Genomic DNA, 27,845 nt, shown 5'->3' with positions numbered 1-27,845 from the left:
TCTCTACACCTGCGCATGAACCTCCCTCGTAAATTAATATTTTTAATGTCGGCTGGGAGCTGGTTCCATAAAGTAATTGCTCGCACGAAAAACGAATCACGATAGTGAGAAGTAATGAATTGTGGCAAAACAAAGCTTCTGGTACGTGTGCCTCTGAAAAACCTGAGTTTTTCTGAAAGATAACGGGGACCATGATAGGTTATTCTAAATAAAGTAGATATATACCGCGATTTTAGGAAAACTTGAAATGAGCATCCCAGTAGTTGACTATGGAGGTGTGAAACTCGAGAAAAGTTATTAATATTAAAAATCCAACGGACACATCCATTTAGCGCAATTCTTAATCTGTCGAAAGCAGCAGCAGAGGCGTTTGAAATTAATTCTAACCCATAGGTAAAGTGGGGAAGTAGAAGTGTTTTGAACAATCTAATTTTAACCGGAATAGACAGCATGCTTGCAGTTAGCCTTAAGTGACGTAAACCTGCGTAGATTTTTGAGCACTGGGTATTAATATGAGCATCCCATTCAAGATTGTGCTGAAAGGTGATCCCCAAATTAGAGATCTTATCAACATAATCCAAAGTTTCACAGTTGAAAATTATACTCGGTAATGTAGACGGAATTTCTCGACGACTAATAAACATAACTTTTGTTTTGGAAGCATTTACAGATAGAAGATTTCGTTCTGACCATCGGCTAACATTTTCAAGATCCGAATTAACGAGTAAACCCATTTCATCAACTGAAAGATTGTCAGAGCAGAAATAAAGCTGAACATCGTCAGCGAATATATGTATCATGCAATGCCTGAGAACTGTTGGCAAATCATTAATAAATAATGAAAAAAGTAAAGGCCCGAGTACTGACCCTTGAGGAACCCCTGATATTATGTTGACCGAATTCGATAGAGTTCCTTGCGTTTCTACTAATTGAGATCGATCACAGAGGTAAGACCGAATAAGGTAAACTGCCTCTCGTGAAAAGCTGAACTGGTTTGATAGTTTTTGCAGTAATTTGGCGTGGGAAACCCTATCAAAGGCTTTTGAAAAGTCTATTAAAAGCAAAAAAGCTACTCCTTTCTTGTCCACTATCTTGTGAATGTCGTCTTGCACCTTTAACAAAGCTGTGGTGGTGCTATGACAAGTTCTAAATCCTGATTGATATGGTGTAAGCAGGTGAAAAGCGTTGATGAACTCTTGTATTTGCTTTTTAGCAATCTTTTCAAAAGCCTTGGATAAAACACAGAGTATGCTAATGGGGCGTAAATTATTTAGGGAGTTAATTCTAGGTTTTTTTGGTATTGGAATGACTTTTGACGCTTTCCAGGAACGAGGAAACTTAGAAGTTGAAAAGATAAGGTTGAAAACGAAAGTAATAGGTGTGATAATGAAAGGTAAAATCAATTTTATAAAACTAAGAGGAATTCCATCTAAGCCTACCGCGTTCGAAGTGAAAGAATCGATAACTTTTCCGACTTCAAACTCATTACATGGAACAAATTTGAAACCATTTGGATTTTCGGGAGGGGTTGGGGGTATTTCATGATCACGAGTAAAGTTTTCGCTGAAAAAGTTATTGATTTCATCACTAGAATGAGATAACTGCGCTTGATTATTTACGGATTTAGTAATATTTAGTTGCTTAAGTTTAGCCCACAGTTGCTTGCTAGAGTTATTAGAATGCAATGCTGAGGAAATGAAATCAGCTTTAGCTTTGTTTATTAAATTATTCACGCGGTTGCGCAATCGTCTGTACTGAGCATGATCGATATCGCTTTTACTGCTGGTCCATTGACTATACGCAGCATTCCTCGAAATCATGGCATTACGAATTTCTTCTGTAAAATGGAAGTTGATCGCTGAAGGACGGTAAGCACGAACTGGGACAAACGTATCAAAGTGTTCTAAAAGTTGAGTATTCAAGAAATCAATTGCGAGATTAGAGTCGTGCATACTGTAAAGCAAAGACCAGTCGATTTGATCCAAACTATGATATAATTCTCCGTAGTTAATACATCCATAGTCTCTGAAGTATTTTGGCTGATCAGCGGAAACGCGAGATATATTGAGGGATGAAAAAATTATGTCATGCTTAGAAAAACCAGGTGCAGATACTTGATTGAAATTAACAATGAACTCGTCATTATTTGTTAATAACAGATCAATTAGAGAGCAACCCCCTGAATAAAAATGAGTGGGCTGATTATTCACACAGCTAAATCCAAAATTGTCAGTTACATTGCTAAACTGCAAATTTTTACTATTTCTTTTGTTTAAGTTCGTGTTAAAATCACCAATCAAAATGATATTGGTGTAAAGAAGCGAAAAATCAAATAGCTTACTGTTTAAAACGGCAGCACAGTCTTCTCTAGGCGGACAGTAAAAAACGCCAAGCAAAAACTTTTCGGTAACATATTGAACCTCAATAAACAAGTATTCAGTACAATTGCTGTCATCTGCACCCACATATAAAGTAGAGCTCGATAGGATTCTGCATCGCAATTCAGGCTTGAAATAAACGCAAATGCCTCCGCCACGGCTGTAAGAACGATCATGTCTATGTAGGTTATAGCCAGGAAGTGCAATAGAATCGTCGGAAATTGAATCATGAAGCCATGTTTCAGTCACACAAATCACGTCGACTTTACTATTTACAAATAAGTCTTTAAATTCTTCAAATTTGCTCATTCCACGAGCGCATAAACTCTGAATGTTCATATGACATACATTAATGTTATCGCTTTTGAGTGCCACATTCATCACGGCACGCGGGATACTGGCTATATCATTGTTTGTGCGAGCAATGCTCACTTGATTAACTGACATCATCGAAAAAGAAAGAGAGGAGCAAACGCAAATGAACTAAACTAACTAAACGAAAGGAATATAATGCTAAGACTAAAAAAACTAACGTATAAATTTCATTCATCATAGTGATTATTTATACTAACTGTGGTAATGTACTTGGAGGTTTGTAGAAGTTGTTGATTATCATCGAAACTAGGGCATTGAGAAGCGTAGACACTACACCATGGTAGCAACAGCAGCATCGAATCCTCAGCAGCAGCGGCAGCAGCAGTAGGTCCAACAGCAACACCATCACAGAATTTTCAATTTACTTTTAGGAGGGGAATAATCAACGGACAATAAAGGAGTGGAAACATGGAATATCATAAAAGGAAAATGATTTGGCTAGGAAAGGTTATATATTTTTCGAACTTAGCAGTTTTAACTGATCCTGGTTACGTATAGCCTCGGCTGGAGAATCGGCATTGGTTTTAACGAAGACGACCCCATGCTTGGTAAAAACCTTCTGAATCCGGCCTTCCTTTTTTAGTTTCAGGGCATGTCCTTTCAGCTGACGGGCAGATTCACACAGATTTTCGTTAAGGTAAACCCGTTTGGTAACGTCGAATCCAAGCTGCGACAGATTGAGATTCCTTTGAAACAGGTAGCGATGAAAGAAGTCATCTCTAGCCGCTTTTATAGCAAATTGGAAAAGTATAGGTGGTGAAGAGCCAACGGCAATGGGAACTCGGGCCAGTCGCTTCGAAAAGACAACTGGAACATCCGAGTCAGAGTAGCCCAGAGCAGAAGCAACTTTAAACAAAAAGACACTCGTATTTTCTGACGGGTTGTACGGTACACCAGTAAGCAGGAGGTCAGCTGAATTTTCTAGTCTGGCGATAGCATCTCTATTTGTTCCTACGTCTAGCTCCGTCTTCGTAAACTTTTCTGTTAACTGAATGATATCACGAGAAGTGTCATCTCTTAGCTTTTCCATTTCGCACCGAAGAGTGCCAATTTCTTGCATTAGAGAACGATTTCCATCATCGATCTTCCTTTCGATACGCTTATTACCCTCGTCGATCATCATCTGCATCCGTCCTAACAACTCTTCGAAATCATCGGTGCGGTCCAAATCATCCCTGGAACGTTTAAAGTTGTTGCCGAAAATTGCGGGGGTGAGAGACTGCGATGTTGACATTGTAGCATCTTTGTTCGTTTTGGCGGCCATAGAGCGAGTGACAAGGTTGTTGGTGGTCATTTAAATGACAGATCAGAATTCGAGCAGATGAACACAATTGATGACGCAAACCGTAATTTGCAGATGCGAATGGGTAAAGTGCCGCGAGATGATTTGTAAATTCACGGCAAAATTAGCACCACTTGAAACTGTACTTCACGTTACACAGGTGTAGCAGGAACCGATACCTTAGTTAATCACGATCAGGTTTTGTATGCAGCATTAAATAACGATAAAAAACTTCGCAAACCACGACAAGCCTAATCACTCACATCCTCCGTACATTGCTCGAAATGAGAATCTTTATTTGAAGAAAAATTATTTGAAAACATTAAATCATGTACATATTTAGAAAGATGGAAGTCTATTTGTCGACTTTTCTACGAGTTCTGTGCTTTGACTGTCAGCATTTCAAGACTGCCAACACGAAATGAGTTCTTTTTTTCAATACCGCACTCGTAGGACGCAAGGCGGAAAAGCACGCGCCCACCAGCTCGCTTCTCTTGGCTTTCAGTATGAAATGACCACAACTCATTTAAGCATTAATTAAACTAATGTTGATGATTGTATCAACCTAACTTTTTCAAGGCTTCAAAACGAACTGGAAAGATTCTGCAGCAATAACGAGAAATATCCAATCGCACGATTTGACCTGGAACGACTCAGGAAGACAGCTTTCCTACAGCACAGCACCGAGTGGAATCTTCAGTTCACCAAAAATTTTCGATCACACTAAAAAAGCAGCAATCAGATATTAGTGAATATTTTTTGAACAAAACTAGATTTGTTTGAAACAAATTGAACTGAAGATAGAGAGTACAGAGTTTATTTGAGAAATAAAACTTCCTTGGTAAGATTAATCTTTTTATGTTTTTGCAATTAAAAAATAACTCAAAGGTAATTATGGTTTTGCGTTGTCATAATTTATATCAAACTTTGTTGAGGTGTTACATTTAGCTTTGAGTATTTCAAACGACATGCTTTTATCGGACAAATTTTATTCGAGTTGTCGCTCTGAACAAAATTATCTGAACACATTAAATAATAACATGAAAAAGTGGGAACAAAATCAGTCTCATCATCAATGAGTAAGCAATATTGCTTTGAAAATAGGCAATATTTCTTTGAAATAATGACATGATACTATATTTTTGTGCTGATAGGGCATTCGAGGAAGTGAGTTAGAGTCAGCAAAATTTATCGTTTGCGTTTTCATTTTAACTAACAAGACCAATTTTTTTTTTCATAAAAAAAGTATAATTTTGTTGATCGATGTAATCTGTAGTAAATGCTGTGTACGGTAGAAGACATTACTATTCTTTTTAGTCGATTTGTAATTATAAAAATTCAGAAGCTTTGTTAATTGTATGTTTAAACGGTTTCAAGTTACCTTAACACCTAATAGCTCAACTTATAGTTACCTTAACAAGCTCAACTTTCAGCACTAGTTTCCATTATGAAAATTGGCCTACTTCAGTGAACTTTCCCGGTACTCAATTCGCTAAAGCCAATTGAAATTCCAACACAGAAACACTAACATTCTCTGAAATCAATAAATAAAGGAAGAGCTTCCGTCAAATGCACCATGCATTACGTATCCTTACCAATGTTTGGCGTATGGCAGAGAATAGTTACACGTTTCGTGAACTTTACTTAATATCTGGTGCTTCTAATTGAATCGAATGAAGTTTAGCAAATCAATGTTAGGTACCTATTATATTGTGATTCTAGCTATCGGTATTGTGGTGTGAACTACTGCTTTAGATATGTGTTCCCATGAAAGAGAACGATTTCATTAGTTCGCTGTTCGAAACTAGCTAGTTCTTCTGGGACAGTTTTAGTTTGATTCTTTAAACAATAACACACTTCTGTGTACGAAGTGAAACTTTTACTTCGAGTCTCTGTACCAGTTTTGATTGCTAGTTGCAACAGTTTTCGAATGTGTTGATGAATAACAGAAAATGAACTACTCTGTGAGTTCCTACACTGCTTCACAGGTGACAGATCATGACCTAAATGGAGCTATTATTTTGAAATGTTTGCTTGCAAAAAATAGTCTCCTTCTCGGAAAGTATACTCTTTCAAATATTACTTATGCATGAGGATCTCTGATTTCTCATCACTTTTTGCGCTGCAACTCTTTGTTTCTTTCGGTAAGTGACACTGCGGAGTGCATGTTCTCGCATAGAAGACCTTTGCTATTTCTTCTATTCAGATACGCAGGTTAACAGACGTCTTTCAAATTGCACCCTGGGTTGTATTTGGAACATATTGATGCTTGCTGGTCTAGTGAATAAAAAGAATCACTGCTGATGAGCTAGTATTTCAAACTTTCAATGTTCGTTATTCGTTCGTTACGACAAGTATGGTTATTATCACACTTCAATTACTTCAATGTTTTCAATCGAATGAAGTTCCTCTTAGTTTAATTACAAGATCACATTGTCATCCATAACAAAAATAACACACATTTTTTTCGAATTGCCAGAGAGCTGCAGAGAATGGAAAGCTTCACCTATTCACCGATAATTGCACATTTTTCGGAAACCATCGATGGAGTAACGACAATCCGTGCCTACCGGCAGGAAACCCGCTTCACGGATACTTTGTTTCGGCGAATGGAAGCCAACAATGTGGCTCAGGTTATCCTAAATTGCAGCAACCGGTGGCTGGGAATCGCGCTAGATTATTTGGGAGCAATCATTGTTTATGTGGCAATTTGTAGTGCACTAATAACGGCCACTTTGAAGCCACAAACAACGAACTCTTCGCTGGTTGGTCTAGCTATAAATTACGCGCTGCTGGTCCCGATCTACCTCAACTGGGTGGTCAAGCTGGCCGCCGAAATGGAAATGTACATTGGAGCGGTAGAGCGGATACAGGGCTACATCGAGGATAGTCGAAAGTGGGCGAGGGAACGCAATAAAATCAAATGTGAGTATTATGTTCCTACAAACGAATGGTCGCTGTCATATTGCTGTTTTTCTGGTAGCATCTGACCATAAAACAAAAACTGTCAATACGTGCATTGAATACCGTTGAATTCGTTCGGGCTTTGGCTTTAGTGCAATGCAATAATAGTTATTATTCGCAATGGTAAAAATATTGAAATATAAATAACACTCATTACACAAATTGCAAATTGAGGTCCTCAAACTACTTTCACTTATTGAGCATGTAACAATTTTTTCTCTCTAACATACTGTTGATTCAATAGATATAGTAGTGACCATGCCAGTTTAAAGTATTTCACTATTCAATAATTATTATCTGCTTTCTCAAGTAAACCCTCTAGTGCCCAAGTTAGTTTTTAGACGAACTTCGTAAAAACAAAATGAATTTTTATAAACATTTCCTAAATATTAATTGAAGCTTTTTAGAGGTTTGACTGAAGTCCATCTAAAGACGGCATTGGGCACTAGAGGGGGTAATCAACTGTTCTGTAGACATTCATTTAATCATTCATCTAGATCACCTCACCGTTACTGCATTCCTTGTTGAATACTCTATTAATTCCACGCTGCTCACTTCTGCAAACATGATTTGCCCTAATTTACTGCGAGCTAACTTAATTAAATCCTGGTCATTTAAAATATTTACCGCGAACCATTCACAAAATCGATAAAAGTGCATCTTTTCAATCAAAAGTTGTTCCCTATTTCTTTAACTCACTCTCTTTCTCTTGTTGGTAGATAAACCCGTCCCGATCTCATGGCCTCAGAAAGGTGACATCGTGTTCGAGAACGTTTCCCTGCGGTACGAAAGCCACAAGGAGAATGTAATCGCAAATTTGAATTTAACCATTCCCACCGGACAGAGGGTAAGTTGGCTTGCTGCAGTACGGAATCCCGGCCCTGCCATTTCCGCCCGCGTTTACTTCACAGTAGTTGTTGCTCAAACGCAGATGTAAAAATAATGGAACACAACCGACAGACGAGCGGATAACCGACCGTACTAGGGTCTGGTGGTGGTCTGCACTGGTCTGAATTGTTGGTAGCTTCCAGGAGAATGGCTACAATTAATTATTTATGTTGGCACCGGAATAAGAGAGCTGCTACCGGAGCGGAACTATATGTAAAACTAACGCAGTACAAGCGGAGTGGGAAAACAAGTTTAGTACATCTAGCGAGTGGCCGTTTCTTTATTTTCCTTCTGCTTCTTTGCTTTACTTCTTCAGCGACCGGAAACTGGAGGGCAGCTAAGAGCCTGCAGCAAGGTTGTTGTTTGTTGACACTGAGTTGCATACAGCAGCGGATGCTGGTTTGGTTGGTTTGTAAGTTGGTGGCTGTTTACAGGCATATACTTGCTCTCGGTTAGAAGTTGAATTCGATGCTTTCTACTTGTCGACAAACAGTGTTGACGAATAGGCTGTCATTCTATCTTTGTTGCTTGCTGTATTGCTTGCATTTAAGTATACTTCATAATTGATTGCCACCGTGCCCTGGATAACTATTTATCATTTGTCAATATACAAACTAGCAACCCTGCCTGCCACTCGACTACAAAGTACCGAGAAAGTGAGTTCGCTAAATTGACGATCTGAAATTAGCTTTCAGAATGGGTGGAAATTAAAATGCACTTGAGTGCAACAGCCAACCGTGTTTGGCCGAAGAAGGGACACGGCTACCCGCTACTGGGCGACCGAGTGCAGACTTTCGCTGCTTTCGAGAGCGTTTCCACTGTAGTGACAGTTTTTCATTTCCGGGGCGTTTTAGTTATTCGTTTTTTTTCATATCTCTTCTTGCGCGGTTCCATTTTTTTCATATCGTGGATCGCACAACCACTACAACCAACAGATTGGCATATGCGGACGGACCGGAAGCGGTAAATCTTCGCTAGCGTTGTCGTTATTCGGTGTACTGGAGCTGGTCGATGGGCGAATATTGATCGATGATGTCGACATTGCTAGCATTCATAGCGAGGAGCTACGCAGCCGGCTATCGATAATTCCTCAGGAGGTGGCTTTGTTCGGGGGGAGTCTCCGGGAAAATCTGGACCCGCGGGGACATTTTGGTGATCTGGAACTATGGAACTGTCTAGAGATGGCACAACTGAAGGAGGTGGTGATGAGGCTACCGGATGGACTGGGTAAGAGAAAGAGAAATTGTTTAGTGACGTTTGAAAATTTATTCTCAAATTGGAATTTAATTGTTATCAAAGTTGTGTACATTACCAAACACTTTCAGGTACTCAGATCGACGAAGGCAGACCTCTGCTAAGTGCTGGACAGCGTCAGCTGCTGTGTTTAGCCCGTGCTGTTTTGCGGGGCTCGGTTTGCTTAGTATTGGACGAGGCGACCTCTTCGTTGGACCTGGAGACGGAAAAACTGGTACTGAAGGCGGCTGGAAAAGCTTTCAACGGTCGAACGGTGATCACGATAGCGGTAATTATTTTTGAGTTAGCCACTCTGATGTTGGTTGTGTTGCTGGGGGCGATTTGCGTAGTGATAAGATGTCGAAACAGCGATGAATATTTATGTGTTTTGCTGTTTTAAACTTTGATTATTTTCGGCTGCAAAAAGTGTCTATATGTGGATGGTTTGTTTTCGATGAAAACGAAATTTGTAACGTCTGCTAGTAGAACTGGCTAGTTAACTATTGTTTTTTCCTATGTTTTTTTTTCGGAAAAGTACAAAATATAATTTCTACAATAACGGCTCAGTTGAATATATTTTGTTCCTACATTCTTATCTTCATGAGAATACGAATGACACATATTCCCAATATGATGCAAAATTCGTTAATAATCTGAATTAATCGCATGACAAACGCATGAACTGAAAATTCTTTCTGTGCAGGGTAATTAACACGTTCCCCGCGGGTGATGCCATATGGCATCACCTGACATATAAACTTTGATAATAGTTTAACAACTATACTTGAAATTTCTCAAGATGAAAATATTCTAAGCAGTTGGAGAACAGATAGATCTTCAACATGCAATATAGTTTGTGCCAATTATGCATGCGGTTGCTGAGTAATAAGAGTTTGAGTAAAAACTGATTTCTCTCCGCGGAGATAACGTTAAACGGATTTGAAATATATTCGTTGGCAGATGACTTAATGATTTCGTGTTAAACTGTTGTCAAGCAACGTTGTCAGTAACAACCGCAAGATGAAAAAAAATTGTTTATCACCCAACGTAGATCAAATTAATAGTTCAAGTCTTCATAAAAATTGAAAAGTCTTGAGGCAAACATAAGGGTACATTTTTAAAGATTTTGTGGCTTTATTGAAGTCACCGATTGTTCATTAGGCATTTTTGGCGAAAAACACCATAACTTATAATTTTTGGGGTATTTGAAAACTTCAAGTAAACGCGCAAGTAACACTTGATTAAAGCTACAACACACACAAAGTCACATCAGAAGTTCTTGAATTTTTTCATCATTTGTAGCACCGTGAAAAAAATGTGCAATAGAAGCAGTTTTTTCCACAGTGAGCCTGTCGAGCATATATTAAATGAGTAGAGCATCTGGGTGGGAAAGTAGATTGCGTTTTTTGCCGAGATTGTTTTGCATCTTGAAACTGAAAAAAAATTCATGCGCCACTTCGAATCGCCTTCTTCTACAAGAAAACTCCAGTTGCAAAGCCTTGGTGCTACATTCCGATTCGAAACTCGACCTTCTGTTTATGATACACAGACTTCGCAGCCAACTGTTAAGTGTACAGGACAATTGCGGGGCTAGCGCTACGATCCTACTGACACTAACAGTCTCTCCCGGGCCGAGACTTAAACCTACGACAACTGGCTTGTTAGGCCAACATCGTACCTCGAGACCAGCTGAAACGGCCTCAATAAAGTAATTATATTAATAACAACTCTTGTTTTACTCGATTGTGCATGTGACTTTTTTCTGCTAGCGCAGAAGCACAGCACAAAGCAGTAGGAATAAGTGCAGTGCAAAAAATAGCTACACGCAGCACTCATGCCAGAGATGAAATGCGCGGTGATCTTTTTTCCGCTCTTTTCAGATATTGTAGAGAAAATCAAGCCTGGCTCTCAGTTTTTCTTTTAATGATGACTAATTTTTGAAAAGGGCTTGTTCAAAAATGGAATTGAAGATTACAATTATTTTCAGGGCCAGAAGGATTTGATGTGATGTCTTCGCCAAAGTTGTAGGAAGTTTTGTCCTTTAGAGAAAGAAAAGTACACAGCTGACAAATTTTATTCAAGCAATCACATCAGAAAAAAAATATAGAATATCTCAAAAGAGGTCGTTTTTAGACGTAGAGCTACGTCTTACCTTGGTATATCATGGTTCTACCACTAAATAAATTTAAAATGCCACTTCATCTTGTTCGAAAAGCGAAATTTGCTTCAAGCTTGTAATATAATAATTCGATTATCTTTTCAATAGTAAATTATTGAAAAATCGAAAATCAACCATTTGAAGCTTAGTTTAGCAGCCTCCAACCAGTCACCAGCTCGACTCTATAGTAGAACAGGATGATTGTGCTATGTGCTGTTTTGTGTGCGTATATTGTTACTTTTACTGAACAATTCATTAGCACAAATCTCCTAACCAGTAGCGCAGTGCACAGTGGTCCAATAAGGCAAAAAGTGGAACTTAATTCCATAGCGCCTTTTAACTTCATCTTACCTTAATAGTGTCTTTGGAGCAATTGTTTGTATGAATGACCCGCATAATCGCAAATTGTAAAAAAATATGAAAAGTTTACTGTGTGTGTGTGTGTGTGTGGAACCTATCTCTCTCGCACTGTCTGGCAGTGATAATGTGAAACGAAGACAGCTGCAGTAGAATTTCATTTCTGCAACATTCTTTGTTTCGGGATCAAGAAGGTGCTAGCTCTACCGATTTTCCAAAGATCCATGACAGAATGACTGAGTACTTGCAGCGCATTCCGAAATCTTTTTCCCGTCGGTAAGCCCCGCCCGACAGCAATATCAGAGCCATTGGGATTCTGATATTGTTTTCAGACTTTCGATTTATTTGATGTTACTTCCGTATCAAAGAAATCGACCCGTATATAATAATATAAAAAAATGATGTTTGTATGGCAGTACATTAAAAATTAATCCAGTTTTTATAGCATCGGAATATCTATCGCACTGTTTCCGTCATCTTTGTTCCAAAACCTGAGAATGTAAACATAATGTTAACTGAAATATAGCAGTAACCGGATTCTTTTCATGTATTATTCATGTATAAGCATTCCATTATGAACAGAAAAGTCTTCATTTTATTTTGACGAAATGACGAAAGTTTCGAAAAAGAATCACTCAATCACTGAACGAAATTATTAAATAAATGTTTTTGTAAATATAAACTCAATGCACTTATCTTATACATCGAGTCAGCATTCAGCGCATAAAGCATTCCGTTACTTTCGAAACGGTTAATAAATTCGTTCTCACAAAAAAAAATCAAAAGTCGGCATCACAGTTTATAGCGAAACGTGTTCAAACAAGATTTTGTCCAATTGGAACACTTTCATAGTGGAACTATATAACAACTGTCAGCCTGATTGAGCAATTAGAACACAATCACTCAAAACTCCATTGATCGATGGACCTGAGATAAACAAGTGAGACGGACAAAATTTTAATGAAATAAGTAACACTTGGCTTCTGGTCTTCGGATGTTGAATTGAACGCCTTTTCTCTGGTATAAAACGATTTCTTCTCTACCAGAGCACCTCACTACCGCATGCTCACTCTCGTTCTCGTACGAACCGTCACTAAGCAGCGAGAGAAACGAGCAAAAACAACCGAAGCCGAAAAAAATACACATCTTTAAATCAAATTTTCACTTGTAGGCCAGCTTGTTTTGAATGAATTTCATACATTTCACACGCGACGCCCAGAGCTGTAAAAGCCTACACAATTTTCACAAACAATTAACACAAAAATCATTCGAAAATCGCTAAACAATGAAACGAGTAAAAAGTACGTTGCAGCCGTTTACTATACTAAAAATAAAAAAATTACTTTTTGGTGTTAAGAGGTAGAAGAATAGTTTATTCAGCAAAGTTGTAGAAGATTCAAAAATATGAAACTTTGTTGAATGAATGAAAATCCTATCTTTTTTCGGTACAAAGTTATAAAGTATATTACATGGAACTTATTTAAAAGCTAGTGTTTTGTACCTAACTTTTGTTAGTTGCATTTTACACGAAAGTGTAGTTCGGAGGAATTGTTACGGCACACAAAACACACATTTTTGCCAGAGACCATATATCTTCAGGACAATTTCCTTACAAAGTTATATCATACTTTAGCTTATTTTTTCGATAACTTCAAGAACGAATAGGTTAATATGCTGAAATGTGCTATAACTTTGTATGGAAAAAACCTGGATATGTGTGGTCTTCAATAAAAACGTGTGTTTTGTATGCCCAAATGCTTCATTCGAACAACGTTTTCTTGTAAAATGTAACGAACAAAAGTTAAGTACAAAAAACTAACTTTTCGGTTACTTTCACATGAAATACTCTGTAACTCTGTTTTAAATGAGGATAGGAATTCTGTTTGTTCAGCAAAGTTTCATATTTTTACACACCATAAAACTTTTTCGAATAAACCGTTCCTCTATGTCTCAACACAAAAAAGTTCGTTTATTTGATATATGAGAACCTACTGTTTTTTTTTGAAGAGGGGGATTTCTAAGTAGCTTAAGTATTTATGATAAATATTAGTAAGTAATAAGTATGTGTGTCCTGTGAAAACCTACTGGAATATATGCTCGCCGTACTCTAATATGGGTAGATTGGGACAAATGGAACCTAAAGAAGTTTATCGTACTTCAGCTTAACTTCAAGGAAAAGTATTGACACCATGATTCCACTTGCCCCTTTTTAACCTATACGTTCTTGAAGTTATCGAAAAAATAAGCTGAAATATGGTATAACTTTGCAAGGAAAATTCCTGGAGATATGTGATCTTTGGCAAAAATGTGTGTTTTGTGAGCCCTAAGAATCCCTCCGAACTACACTACACGTTTGCAACTAACAAAAGTTAAGTACAAAAACTAACTTTTCGGTTACTTTCACATGAAATACTCTGTAACTCTGTTTTAAATGAGGATAGGAATTTTGTTTGTTCAGCAAAGTTTCATATTTTTACACACTATAAAACTTTTTCGAATAAACCGTTCCTCTATGTCTCAACACAAAAAAGTTCGTTTATTTGATATATGAGAACCTACTGTTTTTTTTTTTTAAGAGGGGGATTTCTAAGTAGCTTAAGTATTTATGATAAATATTAGTAAGTAATAAGTATGTGTGTCCTGTGAAAACCTACTGGAATATATGCTCGCCGTACTCTAATATGGGTAGATTGGGATAAATGGAACCTAAAGAAGTTTATCGTACTTCAGCTTAACTTCAAGGAAAAGCATTGACACCATGATTCCACTTGCCCCTTTTTAACCTATACGTTCTTGAAGTTATTGAAAAAATAAGCTAAAATATGGTATAACTTTGTAAGAAAAATTCCTGGAGATATGTGATCTTTGGCAAAAATGTGTGTTTTGTGAGCCCTAAGAATCCCTCCGAACTACACTACACGTTTGCAACTAACAAAAGTTAAGTACAAAAACTAACTTTTCGGTTACTTTCACATGAAATACTCTGTAACTCTGTTTTAAATGAGGATAGGAATTTTGTTTGTTCAGCAAAGTTTCATATTTTTACACACTATAAAACTTTTTCGAATAAACCGTTCCTCTATGTCTCAACACAAAAAAGTTAGTTTATTTGATATATGAGAACCTACTGTTTTTTTTTTTTTAAGAGGGGGATTTCTAAGTAGCTTAAGTATTTATGATAAATATTAGTAAGTAATAAGTATGTGTGTCCTGTGAAAACCTACTGCAATATATGCTCGCCGTACTCTAATATGGGTAGATTGGGACAAATGGAACCTAAAGAAGTTTATCGTACTTCAGCTTAACTTCAAGGAAAAGCATTGACACCATGATTCCACTTGCCCCTTTTTAACCTATACGTTCTTGAAGTTATTGAAAAAATAAGCTAAAATATGGTATAACTTTGTAAGAAAAATTCCTGGAGATATGTGATCTTCGGCAAAAATGTGTGTTTTGTGAGCCCTAAGAATCCCTCCGAACTACACTACACGTTTGCAACTAACAAGAGTTAAGTACAAAAACTAACTTTTAAATAAGTTCTATGTTATATACTTTATAACTTTGTACCGAAAAAATATAGGATTTTCATTTGTTCAACAAAGTTTCATATTTTTGAATCTTCTACAACTTTGCTGAATAAACTATTCTTCTACCTCTTAACACCAAAAAGTATTTTTTTTTTATTTTTAGTATAGTAAACTTTTCATATTTTTTCACAATTTGCGATTATGCGGGTCATTCATATAAACAATAGCTCCGAAGATACTATTAAGCTAGGATGACGTTGAAAGGCGCTTTGGAATTAAGTTCTACTTTTTGCCTTATTGGACCACAGTGCAGTGGTTTAAAACGCGAAAAACATGATCGTCCCTCTTTTGAGTATAAAAATGCCATTTAAATGCTACAATGTATTCGAAAAAGTTTTTAAAAATCTTGAGGGGCATCTTTTGATGCAAATAAATTTTTGATTAATTCACCTGAAAGTGAGATAAAATTTATTTTTATTTACTTATCAAAGTCAAAGTCTTCAGCAAAGTTGTAGACAATCTTATGTAGAAAAACTTTGCTGAACACACTTTGGTTCTATCTCTTGAAAATCGACCACATACAGGTAGTTTTATACACAGACTTCCTTAAAGTTTCGAAAAATCGGAAAATACCAAATAACTTTTTCTAAAGTGATTTTAGAGGCTTACTATGTTCCGAACATTTATTCATATTTGAAAAATACATCATTCTGCCGAACATACCTTGGACAAATTTTCAACTTTTTCATAGGACTTAGGACATTTTAGATAAAAAATGCACTTTTTTAAAATAAAATTTCTCGAATAGCTGCAAAAAGCTGCAAAAACAACAGTCTTCACTCGGAAGATAGGGATTAGTACTAGCTTCTTCAGGTAGTTCCACTAGTTTCTTGCAGTTTCTTAAAGACTTGGGCGTGGGTGAAAAAAATAGTTTTTTATTTGGTTTTTCGGTGTTTTTTTTATGTTTTTTCTTAAAAGATGTACAGAATCAAAACGATTTTTGATTTTTCATTAAAAAGTACGAAGACATTTATATTTACGGCCATGTGCATTATCCGGAAAACATAAAAATAGGAAAAAATTGATTTTTTCCGAAAATAATTGTTATGTCACTATGTATGCAAATGGCAAGGTTTTTTTTTCTACAAAATTAGCAACATTCTTTAACGTTTTTCCAATGCTTGAATTCTGAAAAGAAAATGTCAGCTCATAGATAGATACCCTTATTTCTTCTAAATTTTGTCCATACGGAAGTACCTAATCTATACCGAAATATCTCCGTATGTACAAAATAAAAAAATAAATAAGGGTTTCTGCTTCTGAGCTTATATTTTCTTCTCAAGCATTGAAAAAACGTCAAAGAATGTTGCTAATTTTGTTGAAAAAAACCTTGGCATTTGCATTTTCGGAAAAAATCAACTTTTTCTATTTTTATATTTTCCAAATATTGCACGGTGCCGTAAATACACCGAATTCTGTTTTTACGCGACTTTTTTTACGTGATTTTATTCTGCGCGATTTTTTTACGCAATTTTCTCGAAATTACGCGATTTTTTTACGCGATTTTCTTGAAATTACGCGATGTGTGACATGGGAAATATTGTTTATGAGCCAATATGTAACACACACACACAAACATACACACACATACTCATACATAGACATACATACACACATACACACACACATACACACACACATACACACACACACTTACCACATAGCGAACGGTTTTGTAACGACGCGATCTTTTTTTACGCGATTTGCTCCAAATTACGCGATTTTTTACGCGATTCTTTTTTTGCGCGCCAGTATCAATCGCATAAAAAGAGAGTGAGGATGGGAGAATTTAATGAAACATCAAAAATCGTTTTGATTCTGTACATCTTTCAAGAAGAAAACATAAAAAATTCCGGAAAACCAAAAAAAAAAAAATATTTTTTCGCCCACGCCCAAGTCTTTAAGAGACTGCGAGAAACTAGTGAAACCACCTGGGGAAGCTAGAACTAATCCCTATCTTCCAAGTGAAGACTGTTGTTTTGCAGCTTTTCGAGAAATTTTATTTTGAAAAAGTGCATTTTTTATCTAAAATGTCCTAAGCCCTATGGAAAAGTAGAAAATTTGTCCAAGGTATGTTCGGAAGAATGAAGTATTTTTTAAATATGGAAAAATGATCAGAACATAGTAGGCCTCTAAAATCACTTCAGAAAAAGTTATTTGGTATTTTTCGATTTTTAGAAACTTTAAGGATGTTTGTGTATAAAACTACCTGTATATGGTCGATTTTCAAGACATAGAACCAAAGTGTGTTCAGCAAAGTTTTTCTACATAAGATTGTCTACAACTTTGCTGAAGACTTCGTTTTGATTTGATAAGTAAATAAAAAAATAAATATTATATTCAACTCTGCTAAAGACACTATAGCGATCGAAAAAAATGCTCAATACCACAGATCCTTTTCAAAATTTAGTCGTGATTAAAAAAAATACTGATAGCACACAATGATATATTGAGCCTATAGGAACATTTGAGCAAAATTTCAGCTAAATCAAAGTGACTGATCAAAACTGTTTCTATATGTTACACGAAATCGCACTTATGGCTATTTAGAAAACATATCCAAAAGTTTTGGTAACAAAAGCTTACACCTTAACAACATAGAAACCGTTAAATGCTTATTTAATCCGAAGTGCTGCGAATGCCGTAAATAACCGTTCGGGTCAGCAGGAAAACTTCAGCTGCTAAGATTTGCACAATACTAGGCTGTTTCGGTCATACACAACTATACGAAAAATGATGCTACCGTTAGGGAGCTTCGTAGCCGCAAGGTTACAGAGTCCGCTTTGATAAGTGAGTGGTCGTGGGTTCGAATCTTAGAAGACTCAGGTCATCTGGTTGCCATAGACTTTAACATGGGTTTATTCTCAGGCTCTCCAGTACATACTCTTCTGTTCTGTTGACTTTCATCCTAACAAAAACAAGACCCTGTTATAAAAAAACTGGTTTGAGTAACGTATAATAGTTCTCTTCAAGGAATTGTAATTAAATTTTAATTGGCGATATTGGCACGGGGAACGAGGTTTCGATATGACTCCTTTCTTTTGGCATAATAAGTCCCTCTTATAACAAGAGGAACGTTAGGTGAAGTCTTTTTCCAGATAATTGTATTTTGGTGATATTGGTAGGATTGAAAGAGGCTCGGTATAGAAGAGCAGAAAGCTTGAAACGGAAGGGTAAACTCTCACACACAAACACGGATATAGATGAAAAGGGTATTATTTACTTCAAAAATGATACTGCCAATTATGTGAATAGCGGAGTACAGAAAAGCCTGGGCAATATTATAATAGATCAAATTACTCTGGTCGCAGTGATGAGTCCACACAGAGTAAAAAAATGCTGCCGATACGACTTAAAATCGCATTGGAGGGCGTCGCGAATCAACTCTTTAGCACACACGGTAGTAAATAGAATTTGCTCCAATAGCCTCACACTCCTGTATGGATCAGCAGGACATTAAATGCATTTGAAAATGACACTTTTTCATTACCATTTTTAACAGCACACCACCCTGCAAGAGTTAGACATACCCTAACGTCAAAACCACTTGTTAGTACAGCTTAAAACAAGAAAGCTTCTAGTGCATTCTATAAATGAATCAGAAATTATTTATGTTTAGATGAATTTATCTACAGTCAGTGGTAATTTTTCAAATAAACTTAAATTCGATCTTTAGAAAATGTTGTTTTATGTTATTCGTTCTAGGATTTTTTTACCAAAAAAGAACATGAAAATTACAAAATGTTCTCTTTAGTCCAAGTTTCAAAATTATGAATAACAGCATAAAAAGATAGATTTTTGAATTATATATAATGAGAAACATTGCTTGAGTAACATTTATTGGATTTTATCGTTCATTTGCTTCTTTTTATATTTTTTTGTTATTTTACAACTACTGAAAATCAACAAAAAACTTGATAAAGTGAAATTCATCTTTCGTATACGCAATAACAATGCTACATCTGTATGCCACATGCAATGTTTAGAACGTCAGCAGACGTTACGGAAACTTCACTTCTTTGATTCGCTCTCACTCCGAAGGGCATTCCGCGTATAATCAATTGAAATCCATAAATTAAACTAATAAATCATTCCAGCTCGCAAATCAATCACTCAATAGAGTCATCGTCCATGCACCTGCTGTACTATACAGTAAAACTCAGCAGAGCAAGCTCGACTCCTTGAAACAGATTATTAATTATTACCATGCCCTTCTTGTTGTCGGGATTTGCTCTGATCTGCTGTTACAATCAATGGTTGTGCACAGCTTCTGGGACTAGAAAACAAGTTTTTCTAATTTCTTCTCCTTTGCTTTCCTTTCATGTCATCGCAACCCGTCCAATTAGCATCGATTGCACTCGTTGTTCGATTACGACCGAGTGGTAGTCCTCGAGCGAGGTACCATCGTCGAAGACGGATGCCCCCGGGTGTTGAAAAAGCGCTCCGATTCCAAGTTTGCTGCCATGCTGAAAGCTTCGTTGGACTACCAGCACCAGCAGCCGGATCATACCAAGTAGTTGCCAGTACGCTTCACAGAGCCCTGATTGAACCCTACGGGCTACGGATTTCACCTATTATGGAGAAAAGATTGATTGCTTCTCGTTGCAGTTGGCGCGGCGGAAAATATTCGGTACAACCAACCTTACAGATCTTAAGTGTTTGTACTGTTGTTCGTAACTTGATAGCCTGTGTAACTTTAGGCGATAAGCATTTATTGTGCGGGTAAATATGTGTGCAGTTGGAACAGAACATTAAACGGGAAAGAAAACATCATGGATGATGGCTAGTTGAACGGAACTACGAGCTTCTACGAGTGGCTGCAATTATTGGCTTACGGTTTATGTGCTTATAGTGTTTTCATTGTTCTGGCAAACCTCTCAATTAGCCGGTATGTGTCAAGTATTGTTGAAAATAAATTAAGGGCGGTGAATTACTATACACGATTCCACGGATTGTGGCTTACTGATTAGAACTGGAAAGAAAAGTATTATTCGATTTGCTCAGATAAGGGCTATCAAAAAATCTCGTAGATATTGCAATCGCAGTGAATGAAACTTGAATTTTGCTTACTAAAAATGAAATTGAACAAATCTTTGATGTTTAAAACGCGAGTACCTTTGCTTTCTGTTTCCAATTAGAACGTTATTTCATTATTACAATATCATTGCTGTGTGAAACGTTTCGCATTAAGAATTCACTATGTTATAAAACTGGGATTGCTTACTATTTTTATGACACTCGTTAATTTCAATCAACAACATTCTTTTCAATGTGTTTCTTTAAATGAATTATTTTTTATGCGATTCATGAATTATCCCAGTACAAAAACTGTACTGATTTTTTTATACATTTATGAATCAATGGTTTGAAGACAAATTTAAAAATTTTAACCTATATTTCTCAAGATGAGGGATGTTTCTTCCTGTATCCATCAATTTATACCCCCCCATAAACGTAAAACAAACTCTATTTCGCAGAAATATAAAAAATAAAACCCCAGCTTTTTTCGTACGCTTCCACGGAAAGAAGTGTGATTGATCAATTGAACAACTATGTACTGATTGTTATCGCTTTCGTGCAACGCATTTCTCCGTTGCCTGCAGGGCAGTATTTTTTCAACGTTGTAAATCTAGCACACGACACTATTTGCTAATAGCTTCAATAAACGACCGATATGTTTGCTGTCCTCACTTTCCATTTCCTGCTTTTCCGTTCTCGCCAGTTCGACTGGCTGCTGTTTACGAAACAACCAACCATCAAACATTGAAGCTTTCCCAGCATTGTCACTCACTGGATCACTGCGGATTTTTCCATTGCATCCGAGCGGTTTCGCTCTTTGTGAATTGAAATCAAGGGTGGAATTGCACTTTCCAATTCCGAACACGATTGCCACATCTTCCGAATCCAATGCGAGTTCTTTTGCATCCGAATCCGATTGAACGGCGTGAAAGTTCATTCAAGCGGAAAACCGCATGTGAGCGGATTATTTCGATTTCCTGATTCCAAAGAATGCGGAACAGGGTGGATACAACAGCAATGGATGTTGGCGGGAAGCGAATCGAATTTCTGCCATAAATTACTACACTTGATATGAGCTGAAGCTGGCAATAAAGTGTAGGTATTATCCGGGGCATTGTTCATATTAAATGTATAGCTTCCGAGCTTTCATGTTTGCTGATTAGATAGGGCACAAATTCGACACTGAACTCTGAACTCTTGTTTCGTTGTCAGCCCTGTCGAGCTGTTAAGATTTTGATGGTAAATCATCTCGATGATGAAATATTTAAAATTTCCGTCGTGTTCCCCAACTGGTGTCTAACCCGAAACACGAAACACTCAGCAGTACTGTCGATGAAGCAGACCAATTTTTCTTCTAAAGCTGGCTGCTGTCGGCGTCTTTCGTGTGATTGGAAAAATGGTAGCTTCGACGTGATTTTGCTTTGTGCTAGGGAGGGTTGAAAAACGTCAGACATTCGACTGATCTTTTGTTGTGCGCTGGATTTGGAGTTTTTTTTGGAGCTTACTAGCAATAGTAGCGACCTAAACATCAACTGAATTCAAATATTCTAAAGGTATTGGTGACATATATTTCGATAGACTAACGCTGGTTAGAGTGAGCTCTATGGTTACATCAGAAACGGTGTACGGCCTGTACAACCGTGACCGGGAAGGGTGAAGAGGATAAAAGATTTATCGGAATAGTCATAAAGATTTTTATCGATTCGGTAAACGCAAGCCGTATAAGAGGATATAAAAACCAAAGTCTGAGAGGGTGCCAAAGTACAATGCACTTTTATCGGTTAGTCACGGTTCGCTTCGTGCTGTTTAAAATGGTTACATTCAACATTGACGGAGATGCTTACCTTTTTAGTGCATGACTGGTGCACAGTTGATTTTGATTTAATCAAAATGCATTTCGTACAAAATAGATTATTTCATAGGTAAAATGATGCAAGGGAAAGTTTAGCGGATTTTTCATTTAGGTTCTTTTCCTCTAGTTTTACTCACACCAAGGCTAATAATTGGCCGAAAAGTTTTAAATGAATTTGAGGTCCGAAAGGTTAGTATATCATAGCTGATTCGATCGCCCATGTGTTGCCCGCGGCTAATTAAAATCAGCGAAAATTGCACAAAAAACTGCCAAAATGATGCTTGGAGGTGGCAAATTCTCAGTGTGCTTGGTAATTTTACTTTTAAGGATCAATAACGTAACTGACCACAACCAATGCAGATTGTTAGACGAATGGATTGATTGATCAGGATTCTTCGACGTTGATGGTGCGTACTATATTCTACAAATTCGCGCACGATATGGGTGTTTATGATCCCTGGCCATTCAGTAACCGGAAGATAGCATATTTGAAACCGTTCGTGCACACTTTTTTCTTCTTATTCACGAATTTATAACAAAAACAAAATCTTATGCAACGATCGTACGCTAAACGCTATAATTTGTACATGTACACGAAACAAAATAAGTAACGCGTTTCTTTTCTCATGATATAAGGAGAATGCGCTCGAGGAACTAGTGAAGTGAAAATAACGCGGACGAAGCCTCTTAGCATAAGGCAATCAAGGGATACGATTGAACATCTCGTTATTATATCATGTGTTTATTGAATGTTAAAGCTGTTGTATTGAAATAGTTATACTGGGTATAAACTCTGATAATCTCGACTCGTTGTTGGATCGTGTATCTTCTCACTCTGAAATGGAAAACCTTACTGGAGAGAAATGTCAAGAGAGTGGTAAATAATATGGCATCGTTTTTGTCTCTATTGGTCTACTTTTGTAGCACTCTTCTTGAATAACCCTTTATTTTAAAAATTTCGGATAACAGTTTTTAAGTCTACCGTAATTGCTGCTACCACTACCGCTGCTGAACCTGCGGGTATCGGCACCCACTGTTCGTACTGCTATCCGATGTCGCTACTGTTTTCATCCGCTGCTCCTTAGTAAGGATTGTTCCAGTGGCCGTCTATTAGTGAAACGATTGGTTTGAGCAGAAGCTGAGTCCATTTATCCTTGGTAGAATTGGACCATTCCCGCTGCCACCTGGTCATCGAAGTTAACCTTCTGGCGGTTCGTACACCTCTCGTGTCACGTTGGTCGAAGCACTCTACATCCTCTTCGACATTGATGCTGATAGGCATCATGCCAGCCAGGACGCATATTGCCTCGTATGACACGGTTCGATACGCGCATGCGACCCTCAGGCACATGAGCCTGTAGGTGTTTTCCAGTTTACCGCTGTAACTGGAAGTACCCAACGCTTTCGACTACACGGGTCCGCCAAACCTGAGTGTGGACGTTGCCACGCTAGCTAGCATCTTACGTCTGCTGCTAAATACCGCCGAGCTATTCGACATCATGTGCGATAATGCCGCTATAGTCGTGGAAGCTTTCTTGCAGGCGTAGTCAATGTGGCTCCCGAACGTGAGCTTGTCATCGACCATTATTCCCAAGAGCTTCAAGGATCGCTTCAATGCTATAGTGCATCCACCGGCACTAATCGCCGCCTTCTGTTCTGATTTGCGTTTGTTTACCACGATGACCTCAGTCTTGTGATGCGCTAACTCCAGTTTTCAGGGGTGCATCCAGTCCTCAACTACGCGTATGGATAGCGCGGCTTTCAACTCGACCTCGCTGACCGACTCGCCGTAGACCTCTAGAGTCATATCGTCTGCGAAGCCCATAATCACCGCTCCTGGTGGGAGCTTCAGCTTCAGCACACCATCATACATGGCATTCCACAGTATCGGACCCAGGATGGAACCTTGCGGTACTCCTGCGATAATCGGGACGCATTTCTGACCCTCATGTGTGTTGTAAACTAGTAATCGATTCTGAAAGTAGGTTCCCAGAATCTTGTACAGAAGCACCGCACACTGAGGCAGCCCCATACAAAACCTTGGACAAAACCTAAGAATTTTTTTTCTGGAATTAGATTTGAAATCGATATTTTGCAGAAACTAGAATGCCAACAGATCAAGAATCAAGCATGGGTTGTAAAGAATTCGCATGTTTTAGTACGTCGTGAGGTAGGAGAAGTTGGGGTTTAACATCTGATAAAATCAAAAAAAAATTGGATCATCTTTACCACCCTTCAAAATGCAGGTTCTCTTAAAAAATAATGATGTTACGCATGAAAAAACTTAGATAGACAAGTATATCCTACCCTGCCAAGATTGAGCACAACGTTTCACACAGATAAAAAACCCAATTTTTCACTAATTTCAAACATTTGAAAAATGATTTACCAGCGAGTAACCACTCTATATTTAAAAAAAATTTAAAGATTTCAGTCTCAGCTTTTCGAAAAACCCAACTTTAGCAGCCGCTTTCTGCCGCTTCAAAAATTATGTGTTATTGGGTACAGCATGTTTTTACGTATAAATCATGCGTTCCGCGGCAGCTTTCTATAACGACATCACATTTTCACAAGCTCGTGAAGCGCACAGTCAAAAGTCCAGCAGAATTGGAACCATGCAAGATGTATTGAATGTTGGTTACACATGACCCTTTTTTTGCCCAGTTTAGGAACAAACTAAGATTCAACTGATACCCGCAATACAAAAAAAAAACTGTCGTGAAACTCCTAATAAACATATCTGTAATCTATTTAAGCTCAATTATTTTTGTTACATATCATAAATTATGATCAATACGTTTAAAATATGTATGTGTATGTGTATGCGTGTAGAAAGAGTGACTCAAACCATTTTATGCATGACGATAAACCACGTTCCAAACAATGATATGATCCTAACAACTAATATTAAGACACTAAATCGCTCACACTTGAACTTGAGAGACAAACAGAATTTTACCTTTAAAATTGAACATTCTAGATCAAATAGTAATCTAGAGTAATATATGTTTTACCTGAATGTACAGAGAATCCTGCCGAAAAAGTTTCCTGAAAATGCCAAACCTTCTTGGCTTGAATTTAAGAAGATAGAAATGATATTCCATTGAAATAAAGATTCCTAGATAAAAAAATCACAGGAGGGTTGTGTGCAAAGCAACGACCGCAAGGATGAAGTAGAATACTTTTACAAAAAAGAAAACCCGGCTGCATGCGTGTCAGTCATTTTTTAATTTGTTATTCAATTCAATATCGGATAAGATAACGATCACATCTTGGCGTTATCACTGACAGTGCGAATAAAGTATTCCTTGTGATAAAATAAACAGTGAACAGCTGATTTAGCACTCAAAACTAGACGGCTCATGCGTTGCCAAATGCGTCAACTTTTCATTGTTTGCATTTACTAGTGCCCGCTATTGCACAGAGACTGCATTTCACTAAAGTGCCTCACTGTATCAGCTGCTATCGATGCTAAACCCGCTGCAGCTGCTACACTATCTGTAGCCATGCCAATGTTTTGGCCGCTATACGCTGCTATTGGTATCCGCTGTCCCTGCATCAGCTGGCCCAGCTGCTATCGATGCTGAGATCCGCTGCCACTAGTGCACTATCCATTGCTATGCCACAGCTGTAGCCGCTATCTGCCTAATATCCACTGCACTACTACTGCTGCTGCTAAGGGAAGACTGCTGTTGTCGCTGTCTAGAACTATTATGAGCGGCTTCGACTGAAACAGGCTCTTATATAGGGATGAAAAACCTATCGATAGTAGTAGGAAATCATCGATAACTATCGATAGCCATTTCAGTCGATAATTCCCATCCTTACTCTTACACAGACAAATAGCAAATTTAAAATGGCAAGGTCTATGATTCTGTCGACCGTGCTTGGGAAGCAATCATATTAACGACTAATCAATTCAGTCAAATTTCGCGCTTTAACAAGGATTGACCATTCTCATTAATATTGACTTGATAATTTTTGAATTTTAATTATGCGAAAAATTATTCTTTATGCTGATAATGAAAGCGTTTCGGATGCTCATGACTGAAGGAAAAGATAATTCAGTACGTTCTGAGACACAGGTGCTTATTACGGGAGTCACTTCACGGTGAAATATATTTCACTCTCACGCTCACTTCACTTTTTAGACCTATTCCCGATTCCACCTCAAGTGAGGTGACGAAAATCACCTCCGTGGGGTGAGATTGACAGTGAAGTGAAATTGAGAATAGGACAAGTGAAATGATATTGTTTCCCAGTTCAAAAATCTCTAAGTCCCAGAAAGTCGTTTTTTTTCGTTTTTTTAGATAACATCAGATCTTGATGTGTTCTGCATTTTTAAGACATTCGGCATCAAAAAAAATGTTTTTTTTCGGTATCGAAAATTTCCTGAACTAGTTGCATTTTTTTCATCGGGCAAAAAATGAAAATTTTACCGCTTTAAGGCACGGATCAAATTCGGATTCATTTCGTTACTGAAGAAAAAATCCAATATTTACCATTAGATCACAAATCAACCAACTTTAAGACTTATCGCGCCTTCGTGGAATCATTTCACCGTTCAAAATGGTCGTGAAACAATTCCACGCGAAACGTCGCTTTTTCCGTTCTCACTTCACTGATATGACACTCATAATAATCCAGATTCCACGAAAGATGTCACTTTGCGACGTTTTTCTCACTTACGTGAGTCCCGTAATAGGACTTTATTCACTTCACGCTGATTTCACCGTGAAGTGACTCCCGTAAAAAGCACCACAGAGATGAACCAAATATATATCTGTTCCAAAGCTCTTGAAAGTGCAAATTGATTTAAGAGAAAATATAGGTTTTTATTTCATCCTGAAAAGGACAATTTGTTGTTTAATTCAATGTTTGATAAGATGCCGATCACATCTTTGCGTTATGACTGGCAGTGTGAATAACGTATTCCTTGGTGGAAAATAAACACTGAAAAGCTTTCCAGAACATTCTTTTCATTGGATGCATTTGCTAGTGTGCCTGCTATCGCTCAGAGACAGCATTTCACTAAAATGCCACACTGCATCAGCTGGCCCTGCTTATATAGATGCTGAGACCAGCGTCAACCGCTGCGCTATCCCCGTTGCCACAGTAGTGGACGCTTCCGTTGCCATTGGTATCCGCTGCCCTGCATCACCTGGTCCTGCTATCGATGCTGAGACGCGCTCCGCTATCCGTTGCCATACCACAGCTGTGACCGTTATTCGCTGCACTGCTACTGCTGCTGTATCCACTGCTGCTGGCAAGGGAGGACTGCTCCCGTTGCAGTCTAGAATTATAACGAGCGGCTTCGAGTGAAACAGGCTCTTATATAGGCCGAATTTCACATTTCAAATGGCAAGGTCTATGATTCTGTCGACCGTGCTTGGGAAGCAATCATATAACGACCAATCAGAGGCCGAATTTTTCACTTTTTTCGGTTTTAGATTTTTATTTTACATCCCTATGTAGCCGAACTTCCTGAGAGAAGTATTCTACTTCAAAAGTCCTCTAGATCAAACCATTTTAAAACATTTTTTTTTCTGACGTAAGCGCCAAATTTTCAAATTTCATATTTTTACGTATTACTGTAGTATAGGTAGCCACCTTTAAGATGCTTGTTGTCGTTGTCGCTTGTTGTCGTTTTGTTGATAAATAACTGAGAAATATCAAAAATAAGAAGTGACGTTAGCGCCAGTTTGCATAGAAGTGACGTTGTGCTACAGATACGATAGTGTATCATGCTTGT

At 37.7% G+C, this 27,845-nt stretch overlaps 1 protein-coding gene across 15 annotated transcripts in view; it reads left to right on the top strand.

The window, feature by feature from the left end:
• LOC129726709 (ATP-binding cassette sub-family C member Sur) overlaps positions 1-20,165 on the top strand; it is a 179,363-nt gene extending 159,198 nt beyond the window's left edge. For 12 of the 15 annotated variants that reach the window (XM_055683717.1, XM_055683709.1, XM_055683713.1 and 9 more), the window contains 5 exons: positions 6,515-6,960; positions 7,719-7,846; positions 8,823-9,114; positions 9,213-9,409; positions 19,569-20,165. In XM_055683717.1, coding sequence (XP_055539692.1) covers positions 6,515-6,960; positions 7,719-7,846; positions 8,823-9,114; positions 9,213-9,409; positions 19,569-19,739 — 1,234 coding nt within the window. In that variant the 3' untranslated portion in view covers positions 19,740-20,165. Of the gene's footprint in view, positions 1-6,514; positions 6,961-7,718; positions 7,847-7,910; positions 9,115-9,212; positions 9,410-19,568 lie in introns of those variants that run through there. The other 3 variants (XM_055683718.1, XM_055683721.1, XM_055683722.1) reach the window with 3 other exon arrangements.
• Positions 20,166-27,845: the final 7,680 nt, after the last annotated feature.

The sequence above is a fragment of the Wyeomyia smithii genome, chromosome 3, assembly GCF_029784165.1.
Source record: "Wyeomyia smithii strain HCP4-BCI-WySm-NY-G18 chromosome 3, ASM2978416v1, whole genome shotgun sequence".
In the NCBI taxonomy this organism is placed as follows: domain Eukaryota; kingdom Metazoa; phylum Arthropoda; class Insecta; order Diptera; family Culicidae; genus Wyeomyia; species Wyeomyia smithii.
This window is presented reverse-complemented; position numbering and strand designations above follow the sequence as displayed.